This window comes from Hyaena hyaena, unplaced genomic scaffold (genome assembly GCF_003009895.1).
Source record: "Hyaena hyaena isolate Hyena2069 unplaced genomic scaffold, ASM300989v1 scaffold_967, whole genome shotgun sequence".
Lineage (NCBI taxonomy): Eukaryota > Metazoa > Chordata > Mammalia > Carnivora > Hyaenidae > Hyaena > Hyaena hyaena.
In genome coordinates, this window is record NW_024081608.1 from 498,447 (window position 1) to 524,716 (window position 26,270).

Below are 26,270 nucleotides of genomic sequence, written 5' to 3' on the forward strand. Positions count from 1 at the left end.
CCGCGAGGCGCCCCCGGTGCCCGCCTCGTGCCCAGACGCCGCGTCGGCCCGGGACCATCTCCCCGCCGTGACTCTGGCTTCTGGCTCCTTCGATGGAAATGCCACCGCCCAAGGGGGCCCTGCCCACGGCCTTGAGGAAAGTGAATGGCTCCACAGAACAGCGATGTTTGCACGTGGAAACTATAACCCAACATACGAGTCAGGTCGGAAGAAAATCATTAAATGAGGCGGAAGGGCTAATGTGGCTGCAGAGCGGGGGCGCGGGAGGGCGCGCGCGGGGAACGACGGCCGCGGGGCCACGGACGGACGGACGTGACCACAGGTGACCCGCAGGGACCGCGGCACCCGAGACCGCGCCGCCCGCGGGGGCGCACAAGATGCGGGTTTGGTGGAGTCTTTCTGGAAGTCAGGCGCGAACGTCAGTCAAAGCCGGCCCCGCCCGCCCGCCTCCAGGGTCGCAGGGCGCGCGCACGCGGACGGCCGCCGTCGGGGTCACGGGTTAAGCCCGCGCGCGGTCCCGCGGCGGAGACCCGCGTGGGCCGGGCAGGTCCTCGGAGCCCCGGCAGGTTTTCAAAGGCCGACACGGAACACGGAGAGTGCGCGTGAAGGTGGCCTCGGCTGTGGGAAGGGAGCGTGCAAGGGAGTGTGCAAGGGAGCGTGCAAGGGAGCGGGGACGCACAGGCCTCTGGAAGGACACGTGGTGGCGGTGGCGGCCCGCCCCGCACGGCCCCCCGGGCCGGGTGTTCGCCCCTCCCCGGGGCGGGAGCTCCCGGGAAGGACCAGCTTCGGAAGGAGGAAGACTAAGGTCCACGGTTCCGGCGGGCCGGGCTGGCGGGGGCAGAACGGTCCCCCCTCAGGCACCAGCAACGTTGCTCCAAACCTCAGACCTCGGCGGAGCCAGCAAGTCCTTCTGTGCGGTGATCTGAATAAAACCCAGCCCGGGAACAGCCTCCCCGCAGCCCCGCCTGCCACCGGGGCGACGACAGCCGCGCCCGCCCTCCCGCACAGGTGCCGGGCAGGGCACCACCCTCTGGAAGCCCAGTGACAAATGGTGAAAACAAACTCAGACCAAACAAGAAGAAACGGCCCCACAGTCGCTAGCTAGAAAAGGTTTTTTCCTCCCATTTTATTTGATAATACATTTTCACAGAAACATGATATTATTTACAAATATACAGGTAAGAGACTGCTGGTCAAAAATCTTAAACTGAAAATGTCATCAAAAATTAATTTACAAAACCCGCCGACAGCCCGGGGCGCCCGGGGGCGCGGGCGGGCGGACGGCGCTGGCGCAGGCTAGCTCTCGGCAGCCCGGCGCCTCAGGACGCGCTGGTCTGCATGTTCTTGGAAGCTGCCAGCATCGCCCTCACTTTGGCCATGAGGTCCTGCACGGGGAGACACGTGGGGGTCTTGATGGCTTCCCGTGCGGGCCTGGGGGACGGACTGCGAGTGGGGACCCCGCGAGCCCGAAGGGTCAGGGGCCCATCGGCGGGTGGGGTGGGCGCAAACGGAGCCCCTCTGGGCCGGGGGAAGGGAGGGAGCCCGCGGCCGCCTTACCTGAGTTATTTTGCTCTGCACGGAGGAAACAATGGCTGAGGAGATCTGGCCGTCCTTTTCCTGAGAAACGCCCCTAGTGTAGACACAGAGAAGGTCAGGGGCCTCAAAGCTACCTAAGCATCCTACCGTATTGTCACTAGGGTCTTTGAAAGTCAACGTCATAAATACACACTTTGCTTCTACGACTCGTGTTACGGACATCTGGAATGCCGTTCGCAGCGCAAGCTGCCTCAGGAAACGCTTTCCCGCGCACATGCCGTGAGGCGCACGCGGCAGACGGGAGGGCTGGACGGAAGCACCGGAAAGCCGGCTGGTCTGTGCTGGGGCTGGGACCCTCCTCCTGAACGACCCCTGAGCCCCTGTCCCGGTTCTGGGTGCACGGGCAGCTGGCGGATCTGCAGACGCCCCCTGACGGGCACAGGGACACACACACCTGTGTGGCCGCTCACGTGACAATCAGCCATGGCCTCTGAGGTCACCGGCCTGTTCTGTCAGGCAGTGAGACGGTTCCACCCCTGACTTCCGTGGCTTGGAGTGAGTGGTGCGTCGAGAGCTGGGCTCTGGGGCCGGGTCACTGCGGACGCCCGTGCCCACCTGCCCCACCATCGCGCTGGGCTCACAGCCCGTGAGAACAAGGGCACCGTCGGGCGGCTTCAGAATGGCTGCCTCACGGGGACACGTGCTTTCCCAGCAGAGCAGACAGTGGCCCGCCCACCCCACACCCACCCTCATCTCGACGTGGGGGAGAGTCACAGAGGAGCAGGCCACTCGGAGACGCCCGGACGGGTGGGAGGCCTGACCCCAGCGCGGACAACCTCCGCGCCCGCGGGGTTACCTGGAGCGCTCCAGGCTGGAGCCCCGACTCTCCACGGGAGAGATGCTGGCCGAGTGGGCCGCGTGCCGGCGTGTGGACTGCTTGCTCGGGGACGCTGACTGGGAGCCGGCCTTGGACTCGGTCCGTGACCGTGAGCGCCTCTTCTTCTTCTTCTCGTGGGGGCTTCTGCAAGGAAAGCAGCTTCAGACACAGACAGAGGGCTCAGGAGGGGTTTCCAGCGCTTTCCACAGGACGACGAGTGGGTTCACGTGCCCACACGTGCTGACTCCTTTCACAAGCGCTGAGCAGTGTGACTCACAACAGACAGATACAGCCAAGGTCACCGAGAAGGGAATGCCGGCCGCCCCCTCCGAGAAGGAGGTCTGTCCCCACCCATCTCCAGAGGCCGGCACTCCGTGCACACTTAGAACGCCTGAGGAGAGGAGCAGGCGTCGCTCATGTGGACGGTCCAGTCCCGCAGACTTGAGAAGTTCTAGCAAGAAATGGAGAGCTCTCTAAATCGGGTACTGCCTGCACAAAAGCTCTCCCTGCCCTGCATTTCCTGTGACCACAGAGCCCCCCTCAGCGCCGTCCGCCCTGTGACCCTCCTGCCCTCTCCCTGAAACACACGGAAGAAAAGCACGTGTGGGAGGTGAGAGCAGCGTGTGGCCCAGACTGGCACCAAGGGCCCTTGCTCTCTGCCCCTTAGTTCCTTCAGGAAGGAAGGGGTCGCTGCTGTTTAGAAATTCCGCCCCGTCACATGTGACTGACAGGTGGCCGGCGGGTGGAGAATGTGCTTGAGAGTCTGTGTGTGGGAAGTATGGTCACAAAACGGTCACAGGTGCCCCTCCGGGTCCCACGGATGATGGGATCTCAGGAAGGTGGGAACCTGTGTGTTGTCACTGCGTAGAGTCCCAGGCCCGTGCCCACCCGGGGATGCCCCACGACCTGCCCACCTGCCCGCCCGCCTGGCCTCCGCGGTGACACACTTGGCCTGGTGAGCCAGGGCCTCGGGCGGGCAGCCGGGTGCCAGCAAGGATGACGGTGTCCACACTGGACACACACACGTGGAAACCACCCAGCACTTCTATTTTCTCAACTTGCAGAAGTTCTGTGCGGTGTTTACGTCTGCAAGCGTGTGCTCGGACCCCAGGAAGCAGCAGAGAGAACGCACCATCTGTGAGCACATGACAATCGCTCACAACGGTCCAAGTCCCCAGGCCGGCTCAGCCTCTGTGGTTGGCGATCCTTGCCCAGTCCTGAGCAGACTCAGTCTGACAACAGCTTGGGGTCGTCGACAAAATTTCTGGAACACCTGCCTCAGTAATGACAGAATCCCTTCTGTTTAGAACACGTGAGGGGCACTTCTCATCCAGACACACGACGGTCTCAGGAGCTCCTGCGGTGCCGGCAGGTACAGACATGACGGACAGACTCCTCTCAGCATCAGGAGGCACCATTCTAGAAAGTTCGCTCCCCACTGCCTCCAGTTACCCGGACCCACTTCCTTACCCTCACAGGGACCCCTGCTCTGATCTGTGCCCTCGACAAAATACACAGAAGTGGAATCACCGCCTTGCTCTCCCGGGTCCGGTGGCCTCTGCCCCTCCCCCGCCAGGTGGCTGGAGTTTCCGCTGCTGACGCAGCACCGCGTCGGGCCCACCGCCACACTGCCGCTCTCTCCTGTGGACAGGCCTCCCTGCTCTCGTGCGCAGGGGCTTATGGCGAGCGCCCACGCCAGGGGCAGCGGCTCCAGCCTGCGTTTGGTCTGACGGAGGCCATGTTCGTGGGAGACCTCATTCTTCCCGTTTATGAAACGTCCTTCACGTCACCTGTCCCCTTGGTAGGCGGGGCGCCTCGTGAGTGTCTCCCGGCCTGTGGGCGCCTCTTCATGCTCTCAACCCTGTGACTTGTGAGCGCGGTTTTTAATCCCAGCGAGGTCGCATTCACTGCCTCCCACCTCCCGGGGCTGCTTCGGCGTCTGTGTCGTCACGAGGCTGCGGTTGGCGGTGTTCCTTGGAGGCCTCCCGGCGAGTCTGCAACGGGCAGCCGGCGCCCTCCAACCCCGTCCTTTGGCGAGACTCTAGCGGCTGCTCCGGGGCCTCTGTGTTTGCACGTGGACCACGGATCTGGTTGCTCGCCAGTCCCTACGGGAGGCCCGTGGAGGCCTGACGGGGCCGCGCCGGGTCCATCAGTGGGAGAAGAGAACGACTGATGCTGCCGGCCACATGCGCCACCACCCACGCACACCCTTGCCACACATGTCCCTGTCCTTGTGCACACTTGCCGCGTTCACAGGTGCTCCTGCCCACACATACACGCCCCCCTACACTTGCCCCGTCCATACACGCCCCTGCCCACACGCACAACCCCCCTTGCCCTGTCCACACTCATCCCTGTCCACACACGCACAAACCACACGCGCACACACCACACGCACACCTCTTCAGGAGCCACAGCCACGGTGCCACACGAGGTGAGCAAAATGTTCTCTATGTTCTGTCAAGACTGTCTGTAAACGGGTATCTCTTCTTCCTTGAATGTTTGTTGAATTTTTCCTTAATATTTATTTTTGAGAGAAAAAGAGAGCATGAGCGGGGGAGGGGCAGAGAGAGACGGAGACAGAATCTGAAGCAGCTTCTCGGCTCTGAGCTGTCAGCAGAGAAGCTGACGCGGGGCTCGAACCCATGAACTGTGAGATCATGACCTGAGCCAAAGTCGGATGCTTAACCGACTGAGCCCCCCAGGCGCCCTAAACATTTGTTAGAATTTAATGATGAATGCCATCTGGGCCTGGAGTTTTGTGGTTTTAAATTACAAATAAATTATTTGGGAGAATTATTTACATTTTCTATTTCTTTTGTGTCACAGTGGCCACTTGTATCTTTCAAGGAATTTGTCCATTTCATCTACATCATCAGGTTAACTAGAAAAGGATGTATTTCCTTATTCTTTTTATTGTCTGTAGGCTTTCACTCTTGATCTAAAGATTTATCAATTTTTTTATCATTTTCAAAGAACCATCTTTTTAGTCTTACCATTAGTCTGTTTCCCCTTTTCTTTCCCCTTTTTCTTTTTTCTTTTTTTTCTTCCCCCTTTTTCTTAACGAAACTGAAGTACAGCTGACAGTTACACCGGCTCCAGGCCACAGTGATGGGCCACGTGTGACGCTGCGCTCACGAGTGCAGCCACCATCGGTCACCAACAGAGCCACCACGGGCTGTATCCCCTACGCTGTGCCTTTCATCCCATGACCAGGAGCCTGTCGCCCTCCTGCCTGGCCGGCCACCACCGGTCTGTTCTCTGTATTCACGGGTCTCTTTGCCCATTTGTTGTGTTTTGTGCATCCCACACGAGGGACATCCGAACAAACGGGAAGATTTTACTCTTCTTACAGAAGAGAAAGACTCCACTGTGTGTACACAGCACGTCTTCACCCGCTCACCTCCGTGGACACCTGGGCCCTTGCCACAGCGGGGCTGCTGTTGGTAACGCTGCTGTAAACAGGGGTGCGTGTGCTCTGCCTGAGCTCCCCGGGCACCCCAGCGTCTGTCCTGTGTCCGCTGGCCATCCACGTGTCGTCTCTGCAGAAGTGTTTGTCCATGTCTTCTGCCCATTTTTAAATTGGATTATTCATTTTTTTTGGGGGGGGGGTGTTGAGTTTGATAAGTTTTTTATACATTTTGGATACTAGTCCTTTATCTGATATGTCATTTGCAAATATCTTCTCCCATTCCACAGGCTGCCTTTTAGTTTTGGGGACTGTTTCCTTTGCTGTGCAGAAGCCTTTTGTCTTGATGACGTCCCAACAGTTCGTTTTGCTTTTGTTTCCCTTGCCTCCGGAGACACGTGTAGAACGAAACAGCTGTGTCTGGTGTCAAAGAGGTTTCCTATCTGTTTTCTCCTCTAGGATTTTATAGTTTCCAGTCTCACATTTAGGTCTTTCATCCATTTTAAAAAATGGGGGGGGGGGGCAGAGTTAGAGGGAGACAGAGAATTCCAAGCAGGCTCCACTGTCAGCACAGAGCCCAATGTGGGGCTCAATCGTGAGATCATGAACTGAGGCAAAATCAAGAGTCAGATGCTTAATTGAGCCCCCAGGTGCCCCTTTCATCCATTTGGAGTCTACTTTTGTGTCTGGCGTAAGCAAGTGGCCCAGGTTCATTCTGTCGGTCACTGTCCCACTTCTCCCAGGGCCATCTGCTACAGAGACTGTCTTTAGTCCATCGGATATTCTCTCCTGCTTTGCTGAAGATGAGATGACCATATAATTGTGGATCCATTTCTAGGTTTTCTGTTCTTCTTCTTCTTCTTCTTCTTTTTTTAATGTGTTATTTATTTTTGAGACAGAGAGAAAGCACGAGTTGGGGAGGGGCAGAGACAGGGAGACAGGAACTGAAGCAGCTCCAGGCTGACAGGAGACAGCCCGACGTGGGGCTTAAACTTGCAAGCGATCAGATCATGACCTGAGCGGACGTCAGACGCTAAACCGACGGAGCCCCCCAGGCACCCTCCATGTATGTCTGTGAAGAATTTGCACTTGCTGCCCCGTGCTGAGGGAACACCGTACCCACTCCGCCGGCGGGGTCCTCAGGAATCACAGCACACGCAGGCGAGCCAGCTCTGTGACCACATACTTTCCGGATCCACGCTCTTGTCTACTTGGCCCCCAGGTGTCTCAGCTTCTGCTTGCACCTGGAGCCCACACCGGAAGGCACGTCCGTGAGCTGGTGCTCCTCCTACCCAACAAGGGGCTTGCGATCCCGAGAGCGAGGCTCATGCGCTCCGCCAGCCGGGTGCCTCTCACCTCGCTGTTCACCAGACTTGTGCGCTGGAGGCGTCTCTGCGAGCGGCTGAGCAGGGGCCTGTCTCGGGCGGAGGCTAAGGCCCCTGCTTGTAACTGGTGCCCGGCCGCCCTGCGTCTGCGCGGGTGCTGCTGACTCGACGACCCTCGGTTCCTGTTGTCCATCTGCATTGTCCCTGCCCTTACCCACTTCTCTGCTTTTTCAGTTCACAAGCCGTATTTAAGGTTCTGTTTTCCATCCTCCATTGGGTTTCCTCTCCTTTTTCTTTTCGGTGGCTGCTTCAGGGAACGAAGACACGCACCCTCCAGTGCCAGAGTGTGCGGTGGGCTGCTGACACCCGTGCATTAGAGCCTGTAGCAGAACACTCCCACCCCCACTGGCATCCAGGGTGCGCCTGGCGCAGTGCCAAGCACGGGGGTTCAATGGCAAACCACTGCTGACTGATCATGGGCTATTCGCTGTAAACAGACCACGGGGCGACCTGGTAAAAGGGGTGCTGTGATCCCATATGGCCAAAGAGTCCCATGATTTGGACTCTTAAAACATTCAGTCCAAGCGTATCTTGATCTCCAAAACTCGGCGAAAGGAACCAAATCTCCTGGGATGAACGGCTGACCTGTGCACGGCCGGCGTGACGAAGCCCCGGTCCGGTGAAGCCCGTGTGCCTCGTGCCAAAAAGCAGCAAAGTGCTTGGCGAACAGCAGGGCCTGATGTGAGACAGGGTCCCTGTCAGGTTAGTCCTGGCAACGGAGTAGGCACGACGGATGGAAAAGGAAACCCCAAACCCCAAAGACCACAGTGACACCAAACAAAGGGGGGGGGGCGTGCCTTCTTTAGAGAAGGAAAGACAGAATTCAACAGCCAGCGTTTTGCTGTCACCGTCAGAACCAATTCAGCACCAGTGGATGCCACGGCCGATGAGAGGAGTGTGGCTATCCATGGGACGTGTGTCATATCGCTACCACCAGATTCCCTGCCTGGGGCGCCCCCCCCGCCCATGACGCCCTGCGTGGGGCACCCCGCCTCACCCGCCCATGACGCCCTGCGTGGGGCGCCCCGCCTCAGCAGAGCCATCAGATGTAGCCATCACTGACAATAGGACAACAGACATTTTTTGGTGACAGACACCTGGTGTGATGCAAAGGGGGTTATACATCACCTGCTTGCCAAAACATCCAACGGGACCCAGCCGTGAGGACACAGTAAGACCAGTCCAAGCCCCTGCAGCGCGGCGGCCCTGGACTTGCCACAGCCACAGAACACACACACAAGGGGGGCAGCCACGTGGAAAAATGTGGGTCCTGCTGCACTGAGCTGGCAGGTACACGCATATGGATATTCACCGTATGTTTTGTTTTTTAAAAGAAAGCTTTTTATTTTGAGATGGAGGGAGAAGGAAAGGGAGAAGAGAGAGAATCCCAAGCAGGCACCTCCCTCTGTCAGCACAGAGCCCGACATGGGGCTCAAACTCCTGAGTTTAAAATTAAAACAATTTCAAAGCCAGAAGTCAGTGAAAGGGGCACTCAGTGATCAGCTTGTAGACATGATCCTTCAGCTGTGGGGACGCACTGTCCCCTGGACCCGGTGGACCACACAGGATTATGGCGCCCCGGCCCAGTGGAATTAGCCACCTGCCACCACGTATGGCAGCGGCCCACAGCTGCTCTGAGCACAGGCTGGAGGGGACGCGCTTGGGCTACGGGTCGACACGTTCGGGGCACACAGGCACATGCGCCCTCTAAGGGGCCCCCCGGAGTCAGGCCCAGGTGCTGAGCCTCGCTTGGTCTGTACGACTCATTAAAGCTGCGGTGAGCACACGAGTTCTCAGGATTCCGGATAAGACCAACCTCTTCTCCCGAGATCGCTCCTTTAACGCAAAGGTTAATTTGAGGGCAAAGCAAGAATGCACCTATGAGGAGAGATCTTTTGTTACGATGAATTTATCTGAGACTGTGCCGTTCACAGCTACCAAAGGTGATGATGGATTCCGCGTGTTCAGGGAGCACTTGCTCTAGGGACGCAGGCTGAAGCGCTCTCCCACCCCCACCACGCTGCTGCGGTGCTCCCGACAGCACGAGGCACACGCTCTACGAGCTCACACACCCCTACCTGGACCGGGTCCGCTTCCGGCTGACGCCTGGGCTGTTGCTCATCCGGTAGGCAGTGGGGACGCTCCTCTCTTCTCTCCGTCTCTCGGGAGAGTGCGCTCTCCTCCGAGGGGACCGTGACCGTGACCTGGGCAGAGCAGACGAGGCGTTTTACTCTGCTGGCTGGCTGGCACCCCATCTGTCTTTCTGGGGCCCCCGCCCCCTGGCCTTACTACTTTCCTGACACAGAACCGAATCCAGACTCGGGGGTGGAGCCAGACTCTGCTCTCCCGTCCAGGACACCCGCCACAGCGATGTGCATGACACGCGTGCGGCTGGGGCAGGTGCCGCGGGCCCAGGGTCAGCAGCACCACTCCTCCCCGACTCGAGGTCTGCCCAGGTGACTTAGGGCTGACTCAGGCCTGCGGCTTCTTGTCCTCCCTCTGGCCTCTGCGCATCTTACCCCCCTCAACAATTTTCAGCCGACATCTCTATCAGCCTCACGTAAGGAAAAGGCGTGGAATCCAAGCACGCTGTTTCTATGTGTCCTGAGTGCTGGCAGTGCGGAGAAGCCAGCGCGGCATGAAGCCAGAGACTCGAAGCCTCTTGTTCACATGGGCCACTCAGCCCCTTGGTGTGAAGCCTCTCTCATTCACAGTGGCTGCCTGGCCCCTTGGCATGAGCAACAAATAGACCAAGGTGGCTCAATCTAGAACCTGCCGCCTCTTGTGGTAATTCAGGTGGCACAGTTTAAGTTCATGAGATTCTCTGGATGCAAAACCATCCATTAAAATGTTTTTCTTCCTCCTCGTGTGCCTGGAAGTACACTCGCTCTATCTGTGCAGCAACGCGGGCTGCACACGGCAGCCAGGCCTGCAGGCAGCAAGGGCTCACCGCTCAACTCAAGACCCTGGCCTGCTGGGGCCCAAGGCCCTCGGAGGGGGGTACTGTGATGATGGGTTTCAGACTCTTATTTTACTTTTTGTTCATTCAATGAAATTACTGTTTCAGGAAGACACACGGTAAGCAGAAACCTGGACAAAAAAAACCAATTTCTTTTCGTTCTGTTTCTATGACAACCCATTCAAAAATAATATAAAGAGTAGTTTGATTCTGCCATAAAAGATTCTACACTGAATCATTTTAATTACACTAAAACCTCCCAAATAACACTGTTGTTCCAAAGATCGGTTTATCGTCACATTCCACCCTCCCGTGTCACAGAGAAAACCCTGAGTCATCCCTAAGCACCGCCCACCAGGGAACAAGCCCAGAAGTGCTCGGGCTCTGGTCTCCTCCAGCTCACCAGGGGGTGCTGGTTCTTTTCCACACCCGTCCTGAGATTCACACATGACACATTACAACGGGGACGTCAGCCAGACACCCCGACATTTTGCCAGGTGTTCCCTAAGAGTCCACTCTGCTCGTGGGGTCCACCTGGGGTCCGGGCTCGCCGTCTGTGAGCCTGGGGGCCTGCGACACGGAGCCACACGGTTCGCCTTCAGAACGAGGGGTGAAGCCTGGAGCGCTGCCCCAGCGCTGCCCACGAGACCACCGCTACCAGGGGCTGTCACCGGCAGCCCCGAGGTTGGCTGGGAAGGGGCTCATCCAGCACTGGGGCCGTCGGCTCCGACAGCAACGCTGAGTGTTTAATTAAAGAAGCGCTGATGCTTTCGCTCTGTCAGGCAGGCGGCCCATGCTGCTACCACACGCGTGCTGCTGCCCTGTGTGAGGCGGCTGGGACGCCGCGCCTGGAACAATCCATCGCAAGGGCCGGCCTACAAATAAAGGCAGAACAAACCTTGCTCCCTGAACGGTGGACCGCCAGTGAACAGCTTCGTACCTGTGGCAGCCCGCGCCGCCCCCCGGGCCTGCACCAAGTGGCCCGAGCCACGAAGGTCCTGGCCAGCTCCCGGGGTGCGTCCAGGGCCAGGGTGTGTGCCCCGGAAGGAGGAAGGAGAGTGGCTGGCTGCACTGGCATGCTCAGCGTCAGCCCCGGGAATCTTACGTGGGAGCAGGACGTGAAACTCATTACCATGGGGAAGAGAGTACGAAACTACAAGTTGGGCCCCAACTTGGCCGGCTACAGTCGGTTTTCAATGTTAAACAGGACTTAGAAAAAGTCTGTTTCTTCCCCAGCTCCTCCCCAAGCAGAAGCCCTGAGGCAGCAAGCGGCTGTGTGGAACCGGCACATAATACCTTGAAATGGCAAGGCACAGATCTCCCCCTGAACCCCATGCAGATGGTGGGTATAGACCGACTCATCAAAAAGAAACACCAGAGGCGATCTTATCACATCTTTTAAAGATGATTTTGGGGCGCCTGCGTGGCTCAGTCGGTTAGGTGCCCAGCTTCAGCTCAGGTCATGATCTCACGGTTCATGGGTTCGAGCCCCATGTGGGGCTCTGTGCTGACAGCTCAGAGCCTGGAGCCTGTTTCAGATTCTGTGTCTCCCTCTCTCTCTGACCCTCTCCTGCTCGCTCGCTCTCTCTTGCTCTCAAAAATAAATAAAAACATTAAAAAACTATAAAAAAAGTAAATAAACTGCAAGTCTTCCTTGAAGTCGGAGTCATTAAAAAAAGATGACTTTGATTTCAAGCTTCAGTCTTACAAGATTATAGTTTACAAATACTTGCAGTCCTCATCAAAATAACGCCCGCATTTTCACAGAGCTAGAACAAACAACCCTAAAATTTTCATGGAACCAGAAGAGACCCTGAATAGCCAAGCGATCCTGAAAAAGAAAACCAAGGCTGGAGGCATCACAATCCCGGACTTCAAGCTATATTACAAAGCTGTAATCATCAGGACAGTATGGTGCTGGCACAAAAACACTCAGATCAATGGACAGAATAGAGAACCCAGAAACGGACCCACAAATGTATGGCCAACTAATCTTTGACACAGCAGGAAAGAATACCCAGTGGAAAAAAGACAGTCTCTTCAGCAAACGGTGCTGGGAAAACTGGACAGCTATGTGCAGAAGAATGAACCCGGACCACTTTCTGACACCAGACACAAAAATAAATTCAAAATGAATGAAAGACCTAAATGTAAGACAGGAAGCCATCAAAATCCTCAAGGAGAAAGCAGGCAAAAACCTCTTTGACCTCGGCCGCAGCAACTTCTTACCCAAGACACTTCTGGAGGCGAGGGAAACCAAAGCAAAAATGAACTACTGGGACCTCATCAAAATAAACAGTCTGCAGAGCGAAGGAAACAATCAGCAAAACTAAAAGATAACTGACAGAATGGGAGAAGATATTTGCAAGTGACATATCAGATGAAGGGTTAGTATCTAAAATCTATAAAGAATTTATCAAACTCAACACCCAAGAAACAAATAATTCAGTAAAGAAATGGGCAGAAGATATGAACACTTTTCCAAAGAAATCCAGACGGCCAAGAGACACATGAAAAAATGTTCAACATCACTCATTATCAGGGAAATACAAATCAAAACTTCGATGAGATACCACCTCACACCTGTCAGAGTGGCTAAAATCAACAACACAAAAACATAACATGTTGGCAAGGATGCAAAGAGAAGCCCTCCCGCGCTGCGGGTGGGAATGCACACTGGGGCAGCCCCTCTGGAAAACAGTGCGGAGGTTCCTCAGAAAATTAAAAATAGAACTACCCTACGACTCAGCAACTGCACTACTAGGTGTTTATCCAAGGGATACAGTGTGCTGTTTCGAAGAGGCACACGCACCCCAATGTTCACAGCAGCACTATTGACAATAGCCAAATTATGGAAAGAGCCTAAATGTCCACTGACAGATGAATGGATAAAGAAGGTATGGTGTACACACACACACACACACACACACACACACACACACACACACACACTGGCATATTACTTGGCAATGAAAAAGAATGAAATCTTGTCATTTGCAACTACGTGGATAGAACCAGAGTGCATTATGGTAAGCAAAGTTAGAAAAAGACTTATCATATGACTTGACTCATAGCTGGAATTTAAGAAATAAAACAGATGAACACAAGGGAAGACAAGCAAAAACAATCTAAAAACAGGGAGGGAAACAAAACATAAAAGACTCTTAAATAAATATAGAGAACAAAAACGGGATTGCTGGGGGGTGGGCTAAATGGGTGAGGGGCACTGAGGAGTCTACTCCTGAAATCATTGTTGCACCATATACTAACTTGGATATAAATTAAAAAATAAGTTAATTAATCAAAAAACAAAACAAAGAAACAATAAAAAAATTACCAATAAAATACCTAAATCATTAAAGCCAATCTTATTTTTAGGCAGTAAATAAAGCACATGAGTCTTCATTCCACGTAAGACAGAGAACCTAGGGTGGTATAAAAATAAAAAACAGAAAAAAAGTCTTATATTTTACTAAATGATGACTTAGCATTTTTTAAAAATTTATTTTTGAGAGAGCACGAGCCGAGGAGGGGCAGAGAGCGAGGGGGAAACAGAATCTGAAGCAGCTCTGGGCTCTGAGCTGTCAACACAGAGCCCGACGCGGGGCTTGAACTCACAAACCGTGAGATCATGACCTGAGCCGATGTCGGATGCTCAACCGACTGAGCCCCCAGGCGCCCCTAATCAATGTTGATTTAAAACACTAAACACCGTGTTGTTGTAACGACTGTGCCTTCTGAGAAACAACATACTGGTTTTCGAAACTAAAGATTTTCTATGACTGAGTCACTTCTAGAGAACCAGAGTCGCCTACACCTCGGCCAGACTGTGTTCTTGGACTCCAGCCACGCAAGCGTTCCCTGCATTAACACGCAGATCGCTTCTGATGGAAAAGGGCGCTGTAACCTGACTTTCTACCTCTTACACAGCACTTTGGTCACGTAACGCGTGAGAGAAAACGTGTTCCACTCGCAGTGTCCCGCTGCGACACACAGCAGGCAGCGGTCCGTATGAAACAGCCACTCCGGCTGTGCGCCAGGATCAAGAAACAAGCCTGGCAGGTCCTGTGTAGACACTGTGTCTGTGATGGGTGATTCTGTCTGAAAAGACAGACAGTTAAAGAAAAAAATCACAACCGTCTCATCAGCAATGTCAATATTTGGTGACGACGTCACTATTTTCCACGTGTCAACAACTCATTTACTAACCACACCGTGCGTATCGGGCCCCGTGGTTTCAGCGCGGCCAGAGCCTGGACTGAGCAGGGTCGGGAGCTGCAGACAGCACACGCGGGACTCCCAGACACGGTTGGTTCACTACTCGCAGGCCAAGCAGACGCAGGACTCCCGTGGTGGCGGGCAAGCTGCCAGCCCCTCTGCATAGGCCCTGGGCTGTGGGACAGCTGCTCTCTCCTCCGGGCCTGGGCCCAGAGCTCAGGGGGTCTGGCTTCAAAAAGCATCCTGGTCACATAGGAGTTTTCAAGGCAAAACATCATGGAAATCCAGACACTCTGAAGGGCTTATTTCATAGTATTATTTTCAGTGTTTTCTAATGAAGTTGCACTCTGCCTCTATCCTACGTGAACTGCAACATCAAGTACCAAAGATCTGACTGCTTTAGTGAACTTAAAAGTTAGCTGCTATAACTCCGATCAGCTAAAAGTATCGTGGAGGGGCACCTGGGTAGCTTAGTCGGTTGGGTGTCTGACTTCGGCTCAGGTCATGATCTCACGGTTTGTGGGTTTGAGCCCCGTATCAGGCTCTGACAGCTCGGAGCCTGGAGCTGCTTCAGATTCTGTGTCTCCCTCTCTTCTCTGACCCTTCCCTGCTCACGCTGCCTCTATCTCTCTCAGAAATAAAAACATTTAAAAAATTAAAAGTAAAATAATAGTATTGTGGAGATGCTACCCCAGTCTTTGAGATGGAAGCACTTGGAGGGTAACAGAAAACTCAGCCCCTGTGACGTCTAGTTTTAACCATAGGTCAAATTAGGGCGAAGCTGGTGTCTGACACCAGAGAACTAACTCATGTGCAGAAAGTTTGTAATTTATTTAATTTTTTCTTGTAACTCAAGGTTACACACTAAGGATTAGGATTTTGGTAACATAATTATTTTACATATATGAAATATACTGGTATATTAAATACGTAAATCTAAAATCTATTCTAAAACGATTACTTAAAAACGTATTAAAATAACATATAAAGTGACTAACTCTATTAGAGACAAAAAGAACATAAAATCTGGAATCTTTTTTTTATTAAAAATTTTTTAATTTTTTAAAAAATTTTTGAAAGAGAGAGAGACAGCGTGAGCAGGGGAGGGTCAGAGAGAGAGGGAGACACAGAATCTGAAACAGGCTCCAGGCTCTGAGCTGTCAGCACAGAGCCCGACACGGGACTCAAACCCACGAACCGTGAGATCATGACCTGAGCCGAAGTTAGCTGCCCAACCGACTGGGCCACCCAGGTGCCCCTCTTTTTTTTTTTTAATGTTTATTTTGAGACAGAGCACGAGCAGGGGAGGGGCAGAGAGCAAGGGAGACAGAAAATTAGAGGTAGGATCCAGGCTCTGAGCTGTCAGCACAGAGCCTGACGCAGGACACCAAGATCACGACCTGAGCTGGAGCTGAAGGCCTAAAAGAATGAGCCACCCAGGTGTCCCATAAAACCTAGAATCTTAAAATTCCAAGTGTCAGACAAACACTCCAGTTTGGGGCCAGGACGCCACCCTTCTCCCAGCTGGGTATGGGCCACGTCTCCTACCGTATTTGCTGAGCACGAGATGCCAGAGCAGAACTCATCTCTGACAGTAAAGACAAGACAAGAGAGGCCTTCAGAGCCTCCAGACCAGGGATGAGGAGCGAACTGCGTTCTGGCATCAGAGCCCCGTGGCCAAGGGCAGACGTAGCTGTTTGGAGGGCTCGTCAGAAAGAACTCTCTCGAAAACCAAACTTTAAAATGCTTTTATAGGGGCGCCTGGGTGGCTCAGTCAGCTGAGCGTCCGACTTCAGCTCAGGTCATGATCTCACAGTTCGTGAGATTGAGCCCTGCGTTGGGCTCTGTGCTGACAGCTCAGAGCCTGCTTCGGATTCTGTGTCTTCCTCTTTTTCTCTCTGTCCCTCCTCTGTTCACGCTGTCTCTCTCAAATATAATAAACATTAAAAAAATAAAATGCTTTTATATATACATACACGTTCCTGGGGGCATCGCAACATTGAAACCACGTCAGCAAAGTTGTTCGTTTTACAGAAAACGACAAGGTGTGTGGGTGTCTGCATCTGCGCGTGTGGCACATGTGTCTATGCGTATAAATATGAGTGTCTGTGTGGGGTGTGTGTGTAATGATAGAACTCCTAAAGCACTATTAAAATTGCAGACACCAAGAATCAAAAATCATTTATTGTGTGGACAAGTCCAACTTCACTGTTGATGAGTTAGTGTAAATACTTGTCAAGCCTCGGAGGGCTGGTCTGGGTAAAAACAGGAAAAGCATGTTGTTTCCAAGATATGTTCCGGGAGGCAAATGTGCACGAGCACACTTCGTTTTAAGCATAAAGAAGTACAGGCATCTCCCTGGGAAAGGAGATCCAGCATCAATTACAGCAGATAGACGAGACCCCACCAGTCCAAGCGTTAGGCCAGAGACAGCAGGCCAGGTCCAGTCAACACTTAGTATCAGATCGCAACGTGACATGCTTTCCAAACCTCCTGTAAACCCCTTAAAAAACAAATAAAAAACAAGACAAAAAACCCCCTGCTTTACTAAACAGTAAATTCTGTGACTCATTAAGGGTCACGTTTATACTGTGGCTTGAAATCATAATCTGCTCTCTGAGACACCGTGTGAAGGTGGTTTCCACTTAAACAGAGCCTCTTGGTGGGAGGTCTGGACACAAAGCTGCTGACACACGGACAGGCACCCCCGTGTCCCCCTCCCTGCACACATGTGCAGGTGCTGCGCAGAGGGGCTGCACACACCCCAGTGGTCAATCTCTCTTCCGTTACAACATTTACACACACAAAAGGAATTAGCCTGGGAAAGTCCACTCATTCAAACAAACGACCCCCACCCCTGTGAGTTTTCACACACGGAAATGTGCTGGGCTTGCCTCAAAGATGTGTTAACATTTAAATAAACCTATTTTTTAAAAAACTGTCAGTAGTTGGTGAGCTTTGGAGATTAAACAAAAGACATCTCGAAAAGATCTCATTTGGGTTTGCAAGCCGATATACACGTGAGCACTCGCGAGCCTCGTGCTCGCTCGTCTCTGCCAGGCCTGCTGCTCTGGAGGAGGACCCGGCACCCACGCCAGAGCCGTGCCATGAGCGCAGTGCCCACCCACCTGGAGCGCCGTGCCGTCCGGTAGGCACTGGGCAGACAGTGCTTGGCCTTTGAGCGGGACCTGGGCCTGGATCTGGATGACGAGTGGTGCTTGGGGGAGCGCGATCTTGTCCGAGATCGCTTTTTGTGCTTCTTCTTCTTCTTCTCTCTCTCTTCCTCTCTTGCTGGGTCTCTGCTTCTGCTAGAGGACCCTTCAGGGGCTTTGACGTCTGAGCTCGGCAGAGGTCTGCCTCCAGTCAGCAGAGGACAGGGCACGGAACTGGTTTCCTGGGAACACAAGAAAATATCTGGATGTTAAGAAGGAAAACAGGACATTTTTTTTAAAATAAATATCTTATTTATTTCTGAGAGAGAGAGGCAGCATAAACAGGGGAGGGTCAGAGAGACAGGGAGACATAGAATCTGAAACAGGCTCCAGGCTCCAAGCTGGCAGTCAGCACAGAGCCCGACATGGGGCTCGAACCCACGAACCGTGAGATCATGACCTGAACCGAAGTCGGACGCTCAACCGACTGAGCCACCCAGGCGCCCCGGAAAACAGGACATTTTTAAAGTGCACATTTGTAAAGTTTCAACTTTGGGGTGAAATTTTTCACACACGATTGACACCAATAATGTACTAACATCTAGAGAAGACCACGCCCCCTTTCATGGCTCTAAAACATCTCCCTGGTGTCTCCAGGGAAACGGTGGCTCTGCAGACGCCAGGAGTATAAGCGATGGTCTCCCAGGACGGTTGCTCACCAACCCCTGCTGGCGGTGCTGGATCTGATGACGGGAACGTGGCTCCAAGGACACTGAGTTAAGAGAAGAGCCGCACTGGCACCTTCATAAATAATTGTGACTTTGCAGAGAGATTCTTACTCCTCCAGTGTGATTAGATTTTCATGAATCTCTACACCAATCTGAAAATAATTTTTAAAGAAGACCTGAATGAAAAGACGTTCCTCTTTGATTTAAAGAATTCTGTCAAAAGAAAAAACCCTTCCTTCTTTCCTTCCTGCATCTGTAAGTTGATGGATATTAATTACACCTACTATGGTCATGATTCTGCAGCACACCTAAGTGAAGTCACGGTCCTGGGGACCTTGCACACGTGTGGTGCTGCAGCCCAGTCCCAGCTCGGCAACCCTGGGGGAAAACAGCTCACCGTGATCCGTGGCCAGACGGCTCAGGGCACAAGCCAGGCTGCACACGTGCTCACTCGGCACAGAGCTGCACTCGACAGACTGTTGTCCACCATCAACGCCCTCACCTGAGGGGGCCCGGCGCAGAGAGAACGCCCACTGCCGGGGTCACCGGCACACAGCCCCGGAGGCGGTGACCCTTCGGCCATGAGCCTCTCCAGGGCGACCCCGTCTCTAGAAATCCCTTCTAGAGAGCACCCGCCCCAGCGTGCAAGACGCAGGCCGAGGCCCGTGTCACAGCCCTCTAACGGCGGGTTCCACGTGGCGCAGCGGGGTGAAGCGGTGCTCGGCCGTTAAAAACCAGAGTAAAGCCACTTCCACTGACATTAGTTTGTCCACGTTATATTGTAAAACAAAGATATAGTTTACCAAAAAAATGCCCATCAAAACTGGAACCCCCGAAACCTTCTCTCTCACTGCCTGTCCCGGCGCCCGGGGGCTGCCCGCCCCTGGTCCCCGACAAAGGTCACTCCAACCCCGTCTAAATGGGCCTCACCTACGGCCACGAAACACAGCGCACCTCGAGACGCACGGAGATCCCTTGGATTTATGACCGCGCGCCTTGCGGGTTCGGCCGGCAGACGGGGAAGAGGTCTGAGCAGGCGATGCGGGGGGGGTCGGTGTCACTGTGCGGCCGCCCCTTCCTCCCTGCGTCCCTGTGCTCGGCGGGGACACGGCCGACACGGGCGGCGCCCCTACTAAGGCTCCTCTTCTTTCTTTGGCTTGGAAAGGAAAGGCAAGACGCTCCTCCAACGAGACGCGCTTGGGGCTCGGCCCTCCTCCAACGAGACGCGGTCGCGCCTCAGCCCTCATCTAAAGAGATACGCTCGCGCCTCGGCCCTCATCCAACGAGAGGCGCGTGCACCTGTCCTCCGGCGGCGCGCGGAGCCCGAGAGGCTGGAGAACAGCTCGCACTGTCCCAGGCGGTTCCTTTCACGTCTAGTCACCCAGGAGGGGAGCCACTGGGAGAAAGGCCGAGGCCCTGCTTGGTGCCCGTTCTGGTCCTCACGCCCCGTCTTCCACGGCGCCGCGATGCCCGCTCGGGGGGCCCATCTCAACACGACAAGAAACCAGCCTCAATGTCGGGCGCCCTGCGTCCGCTCCGGCACCAGTCAGGACCCGTCCCCGAGCGGGGTTCTGAGCCCAGAACGCGACACCGCGCAGGGCGCTCGGCGGCTCTGGAGGCTGGACGGGGGTGCCGCCGGCCCGCGTCCTGCTGCGGGCACGGCCCAGGTGTGCCAGGGGCAGGCAGCTCTGCTGCTGCGCCGTGGGAAAGCCGGCTTGGGGTGCGTCTTCAAACTCCTGAGAAATGAGGGACACACGCTGCACGAAGGGTGAGACTGAAGGCGGGGACAGCCGAGTGGGCACTCTCCAGGGCCCCCAGGGGGGCGGAGCATGTGGCGCTGCCCAGCACCGGCACCAGAGGCACACAGGGACGGCTCGAGGCAGCTCACCGCTGACACCGTTAGGGTTTCTCTGCCTGTGGCAGCCGCACTCCACTGTGCTTCAAGCTCACTGCTCCCTCTCATGCAACAGATTCATCAAACCAACATTTTCAAAATATTCCTCGTAATCAACTCATGAGATCTACTTATTCTAATAAAATGATCATCCTTCACTATTAAAGTGGAAATCAGCGAGTATGGGGCCTCTGCCCAACTGAATGGAGAGGATTCACTGTGATGACCTCAGCTTACAAGTACCAACAACAGAATACTTAGAAATCCAGTAATTAGACTTGAGAATGAAAAAATAGAGTAACAAACACCACCCGTGCAGTCGCTGCAGCCCAGCAGCACGTCCCAGGGCACGGGCTCTGTGTCCGCACAGGTCAGGGACCCCGGCAAGCAGGCTGCCCCCCTTCAGGAGAACGTGAGCGGTGGACGCCTGCCCCCTCCACAGCCGGGCACCCGCTCCCCTACCTGTGCAGACACTGTGTGGGCAGTGGCCCTTTGTGCCCCCCGCATCCATGAATGCCGAGGAGCTCTGTCTGAACAGGAGACAGACCAGAACGTTCCACCTCCTTGGTGATCACGCCAGGTTGAAAGAGAAGCACACGACCCAGGTCGAGCCGTCCAGAACTTCCACAGGGTGTGGAGCGAGGAGGCCCGGGCTGCGGGCGGCGCAGCGGGAGGAGGAGCCCGGGGAGGAGGGGGGGCGTGCCTGGAGAGGAGTCCTCGGGGCGTCGCTGCCCTCAGCACTCAAGAGTGCGAGCTGGGGGCAGTGGGGCAGGTTGTGACACATGCAATCAAAGCGTGGCTGGCACGGCAGCCATAGGATAAGACACCCGGCCAGCTGTGTAGTCTGCACCCTGCTGCAGCGGCGGAAACGCTCTGTGTCCCCTTCGGGCAGCCATCAGCCACATGTGACTACTCAATGCCTGTAACATGGCTAGTATGATTAAGAACCTGAGTCTTGAATTTTATTTAATTTTTACTAAGTTACATTTAAATGACCATGGATGGCCAGTGGTACCATACACCATACTGGACAGTGTGTGTCCTCAAAAATAATGACTCTGCACATAAATGCGGTTTCTGACTGAACCAGAAAGCTCCCACTGCCTGGCTCACACACCTCGAGACCAGAACTCACCTGTGGCCCCACCTCCCTGTTCTGCTTGCAGAAGGCACCGGGCTGAGCCACCCTGCGGGAGGGTGCCCACAGGTGAGCGTGCAGAGTGCAGGAGGGGCGCCCAGGGGTGCAGGCGCGGGGCTGAGGAGGGGCGCCCACGGGTGCGCGCGGGGCGGCACCGAGCGGGGCGGCCTCCTGGGGTGGAACGTTAACACTCCAGCAAAGCTATCAGAGCACAAGCTGCCACGGGGGAAGCAGGGCACAGGGCGGTCTGAGCGGTGTGTGTGAGAAATCGAGAGAATTTCAAGACTGTCCTCGCACCCCCCCTTCAGTAACCCCAGAAGACGCGAATCAGTCCCCGCCCACAGCGAAGTACCCACCCACGAAGCAGCACAGAGAGAATCAGTTCCGTCCTGCTGTAGAAAAATGAACTGCTCAAAAGCAGATGAACATGTATCTTTGAATAAAATCTCATTTGTGAAGTGACACTACAGTCAACATAAAATGGGACAATTCTACATACGCTCTGGCATGTCAGACTCAGAAACGCATCCTTTAAAACCGCACATTCAAACCTCCGCCTGTCATTCTCGCTGCGCATGCCCTCTCTACTGAAGCGATCCAGCTGCCCTGATCTGAGTGCGGTGCTCCCTCCCAGAGGACTCTGTGCGTCCCCGCGGTGGGCGCCAATACCTGTGCCTGTCATCGTGTCCTGCCTCTGACACCGTGACCGCCGTGGGCTTCCCGTGGAAATGCGGCTCTGCCTCCTCTGCTTCCCAGTCCGGTCCTGGCACCCGGCTGCCACCCCACCGCCCTGCCTGTGCCGGCTCCTGCACCGCTCCCGCACTGCCCGGGGGGCCCTGCTGGTCAGAGGTGCCTCAGCGCGAGGCACTCACCGCCACCACTTGAGTGTCTTTGGTCCTGGAGGGTCCTCCCGATGTGTCAACTCTCCACCATTACCAGGGTTCCCCAAGGCCCTGCCCAAACGCCCTCTCTGCAGGCCGTGTGCCCCTCTGCCTCCCGGAGGCCCAGGCATCACCCACGTGCTCATCTGTGTTGGCTGCTCTGAGCCCTGCAGACTGTCCGGGGGGACGAATGGGACCACGTGGGCATTTGGATAAGACACAGGCTTCTAATCCATCTTCCAAGTGCCTCAGCGCGTGCAAACCGGCTCAGCACACGCGGTTGACTTCTGTTCCTACCTCCCTGCAGACTCTTGTTCGGCCTGTAAACCCGGCAGGATCATTAACTTGAACAAACTGCTGGTGTCTAAAAGGTGTCCTGAAACGTGCTGTTACTGTGCAAGTAACTACATAACGCAACAGGGGTTCAAATCAAAGACCGCTGGTTTCTCTTCACTCTGGATTAAGAACACACACCCCAAGAGTGAGGTGTTCCCAGGGGTTTTTAAGCACTACTTATGTATACTTTTCTATCTCACAGACTGCTTCACAACGTAACGTCCACGCCAGTAAGCACGAACACGTAACACGCCGCCCGACAGGCGGCTCGGCCAGTGCACGCATGAGCTGCGGTGCGGCCCCGGTGGCCGTGGGGGGGTGGCAAGGTGCCTGACCTGGTGAGTGTGCCGTGTCCAGCTGTGTTCCTCAAACTGCAGTAGTTCTAAGTGGTACAGGTTCCAGTGGACAAAGAGAGAAATGTCTGGGACACTGGTGACGCAAGAGAGGTAGACAGCCAGGAGGGAACGAGGGGAGGCTCTGGGGGCTCTCCGGGGACAGGGGACGAGGACGCCACTCAGCCTGTAAAGTCCCCCAAGGTTAACACACACGGTAACCTCACAGATGCCGTCTTTCTGCCCAGCAGATGGAGAAGAATCAAAGGCTGGTGGTAAGCGGTATTGCCGGGGGTGTGGAAGCAGATATTTAAAAGCATTTCCAGAGTCCAGCGTCCACCCTACGGACACGCACACTGAAGCGAGCGTGTAAGACAGGACCCAGGCTGAGAGCAGCACTGTGGTCACGGTAGCGAGTCCCCGGGACGAGCATGCACGCCCACCACTGACTGGGTCAGGTTAAGGGCTGGTGTGGGAGAGGCCGGACAGTCACTCATCCAGTGACTACTCAAGGAGCATGACCCCGACGTGGACAGAAGCAGCCCTGCAGGGAGTGAAAAACCAGCATGATGTGTAGGGTCTGGTCCTGTTACTGTGACATCTGAACCTACACACAGAAGTAGATCTGTTTCCCGCGAGAACCCACAAAGGATGAAATGCAGTGGACACACACGATGGAGTGTTACTCACCTTGAAAAAGGACATTCTGTGAAGTGGAGTAAGGAGGTCCCAGGAGAACAAACACTGCAGGATCCCACCCGCACGGGGCCCTGCGAGCAGCCCGGCTGACAGACACGGACAGCAGAGGCCTGGGCGCCAGGGGGCCCATGGTTAACGGGACAGAGTTTTGTTTGGGAAGATGAAAAAGTCCTGGACATGGAGGGCAGTGACAGTTGCGCACAAGGGGAGTGTGTTTCGTATCACGGAATCATGGAACGGGGTGGGGGGGGTTTCAAAAGGGCTAAAAATGAGGGGCCCCTGAGTGGCTCAGTCAAAATCCTGCCTGGTCTTTACGCTGCCCCACACACGTCCGCTCACACAGACCGGGGGTGCTGCCCGCTCCCACTGAGCCGACCCCCAGATCTCAGGACCCTCCGTGCATGACAATCTTACTCCTGCTCAGCGGGGGTAGGCGTGCTGCTCTGTGGGTGAGGTGCACGCGGAACAGAGCAAGTGGGCAGAGCAACCTGTCCCCAGAAGCTGCTTTAGACTGAGATACCTTCCAGTTGAATCCTGGTTGTGACAACTGCCAATGTGATTAAAGTATTTCTGTTTCAAAACAATTAGACACTTACTGGTGTCTGCTACTACGTCGCACCCTTGTTCAAATCGTGTAGGAGCTACGATCTCTCCCACTAGATGCGCAAGAAGATCCACCAGTTGATGAACCAGGAAACACAAACACCCATTTCTATGTATTACAGATTTAAAATACACGCTGGAAAACCAGGAAGCCGGGAGAGACCATGTAGAAGGAGAAACAGGAGAAAACCAGAAGGCGAAGCCTGTCTCGTGCTCATAGGGAGAGAATTCTCCGGTTGCAGCAAGGCCACACGGCAGGTGGGTAAAAAACCGTGTTGACGATGAGGCATTCTGGCCGTGACAGAGTCTGCATTCAAACACAGCGTCGCTGGAAAACGGATGCGTGTGCAGCACCGGCTGATTCCACACACACGGTGGTTGTTACCTAAGCCTCTCACCTGCCGCACGAACGACACAGGACAACGCGGAGAACTAACGAGGCACACCAGGGCCCCTGCGACCACGCCCCTGCCACACACACAACCTCTGCTGCTCCATCCTGGGCCACCCCTGCAGCTGTCACCGCAGCGTCAGGGCTCCCCAAAGTCCAAGACTGGGGCTCACACCTGGTGGCCCGCCTCGGGGGCACAGGGAGAGGAGCACAGGTAGCTGTGTCCCGGAGTCCCCTGGGCGCCCCCCATACCCCTGCAGGCTCGAGGCGGGTCGGAGGACAGCCAGCAGGAGGCTGCCCATCCTGCCGAGCCAGGCTCCTGGGTCTGAGGCCGCCTGCCAGCCCTGAGGGCTCCAGACTGACTCCTGAGGGGAGACGGCAGGCTTGGCCTTCGACAGGAGGAGGGAGGCTGTCTGCCGTGCAAAACAAACAAACCAAGCAGCTACGTGTGGCCAAAATCTGTTTCGAGTCACGGCCCCAGACTCTCATAAATGTCAACGCAACAGGGGGAGAGAGCGGGACCGCTTCCACGTTCCGGGAAGGCCAACTACAAAAGACGCTCTGGGGACACTGGTGTGTGGAGGTGCTGAGCTCGTGGGAGCGGAGGGCATGTGCAGAAGGCGCGTGCAGAGGCGCGTGTGGAGGACGCCACTGCTCTCTCGCTCGGGAAGGGGTGGGCACGGCGGGCACAGCTAACAGCCCGTCCGCAGAGAAGACGGAAGCGACCGCAGCTTAGTTTTCTTTCGAATTCTAGTACCAATGTTGACGTGGACGCGAGATGTCACAGTCTTGCTCTGGGCCAGTCTGTCCCCAAGTCGACGTGTCCCCCCCAGGGAAGCCCAGGGCCCAAGGTCCCTTCATGGGGGTCTTCCCCACACTCACCCGCTATGACCTGCAATGCTGATGTGGACCTTAACTCACCTCTACGTTGAAAGGATTTTCCTCGACTTTTCCGACTTCTGCTTCCGGCAGAGGATTTTTTAAGGTTTGTAAAAACAAGGCTGCCTTCCTTTTACGTTCCGCTTGCAGCTGCTTCTCCTTCGATTCCTTGGACGCCTGGGCCAGCTTCTCCCGGGCGGCAGCCGCCAGGCGGTCCTCCAGCTTTTGCTTTGCTTAAGGAACAAACAAAAAAGCGATGTTTACAACAAATGCCACTCTATTAATAACTCGCTGTCTTCGCTTTCACAAACAGTGAAAGGGTCACAAGATACAATGAGGTTATTCTAAAAGATTAGTAAGACTCAAATTTCAGGATAAGGAAACAAATCAGGCAAGCTGAATTTTAAGATAATTAGCTCATAATGCTTACTATTACTATTTTAAGTATGTCACCTTCAAAATCAAAGTTGGAAGACTGATGGGCTTCCGTGAGAGGGAGGGCTGGAGTCACGGAAACCTCCGAACGGCTCTCATGAACACATGTCCCCAGCACTCATGCCCGGCAAGGAGGGCGGCATAAGAGCACCACCCGACACACGGCCCTGTGCGTGGCAGTATGTGCAGAATGGGGCGCAGTGCACTGGCCTGAGCCTGCTGAGGGGCGACCTGAAATGTTGTGTCATCTGCGCACGTGCAGGAAAAGCAATGTCCAAGGACCAGTTAGGACAGGTAGAAACTGCTAACTCAGGACTTAATAAACTACTGTAGCGCCGACCGGAGTTGGTTTAGGGGGAAGAGACCGAGAGACACCCGCACGCACACTGCGGGTGGTATGGGGGCCGCCGGTGGCCAG

General features: G+C 55.0%; 1 protein-coding gene across 2 annotated transcripts in view; it reads right to left on the reverse strand.

The window, feature by feature from the left end:
• Positions 1-1,102: 1,102 nt before the first annotated feature.
• LOC120223261 (splicing factor SWAP) overlaps positions 1,103-26,270 on the reverse strand; it is a 69,200-nt gene continuing 44,032 nt past the window's right edge. For both annotated transcript variants that reach the window (XM_039221278.1, XM_039221279.1), the window contains 6 exons: positions 25,460-25,650; positions 17,513-17,778; positions 9,286-9,411; positions 2,393-2,557; positions 1,558-1,630; positions 1,103-1,385 (listed from right to left, as the gene is read on the reverse strand). In XM_039221278.1, coding sequence (XP_039077209.1) covers positions 1,320-1,385; positions 1,558-1,630; positions 2,393-2,557; positions 9,286-9,411; positions 17,513-17,778; positions 25,460-25,650 — 887 coding nt within the window. In that variant the 3' untranslated portion in view covers positions 1,103-1,319. The remainder of the gene's footprint in view (positions 1,386-1,557; positions 1,631-2,392; positions 2,558-9,285; positions 9,412-17,512; positions 17,779-25,459; positions 25,651-26,270) is intronic.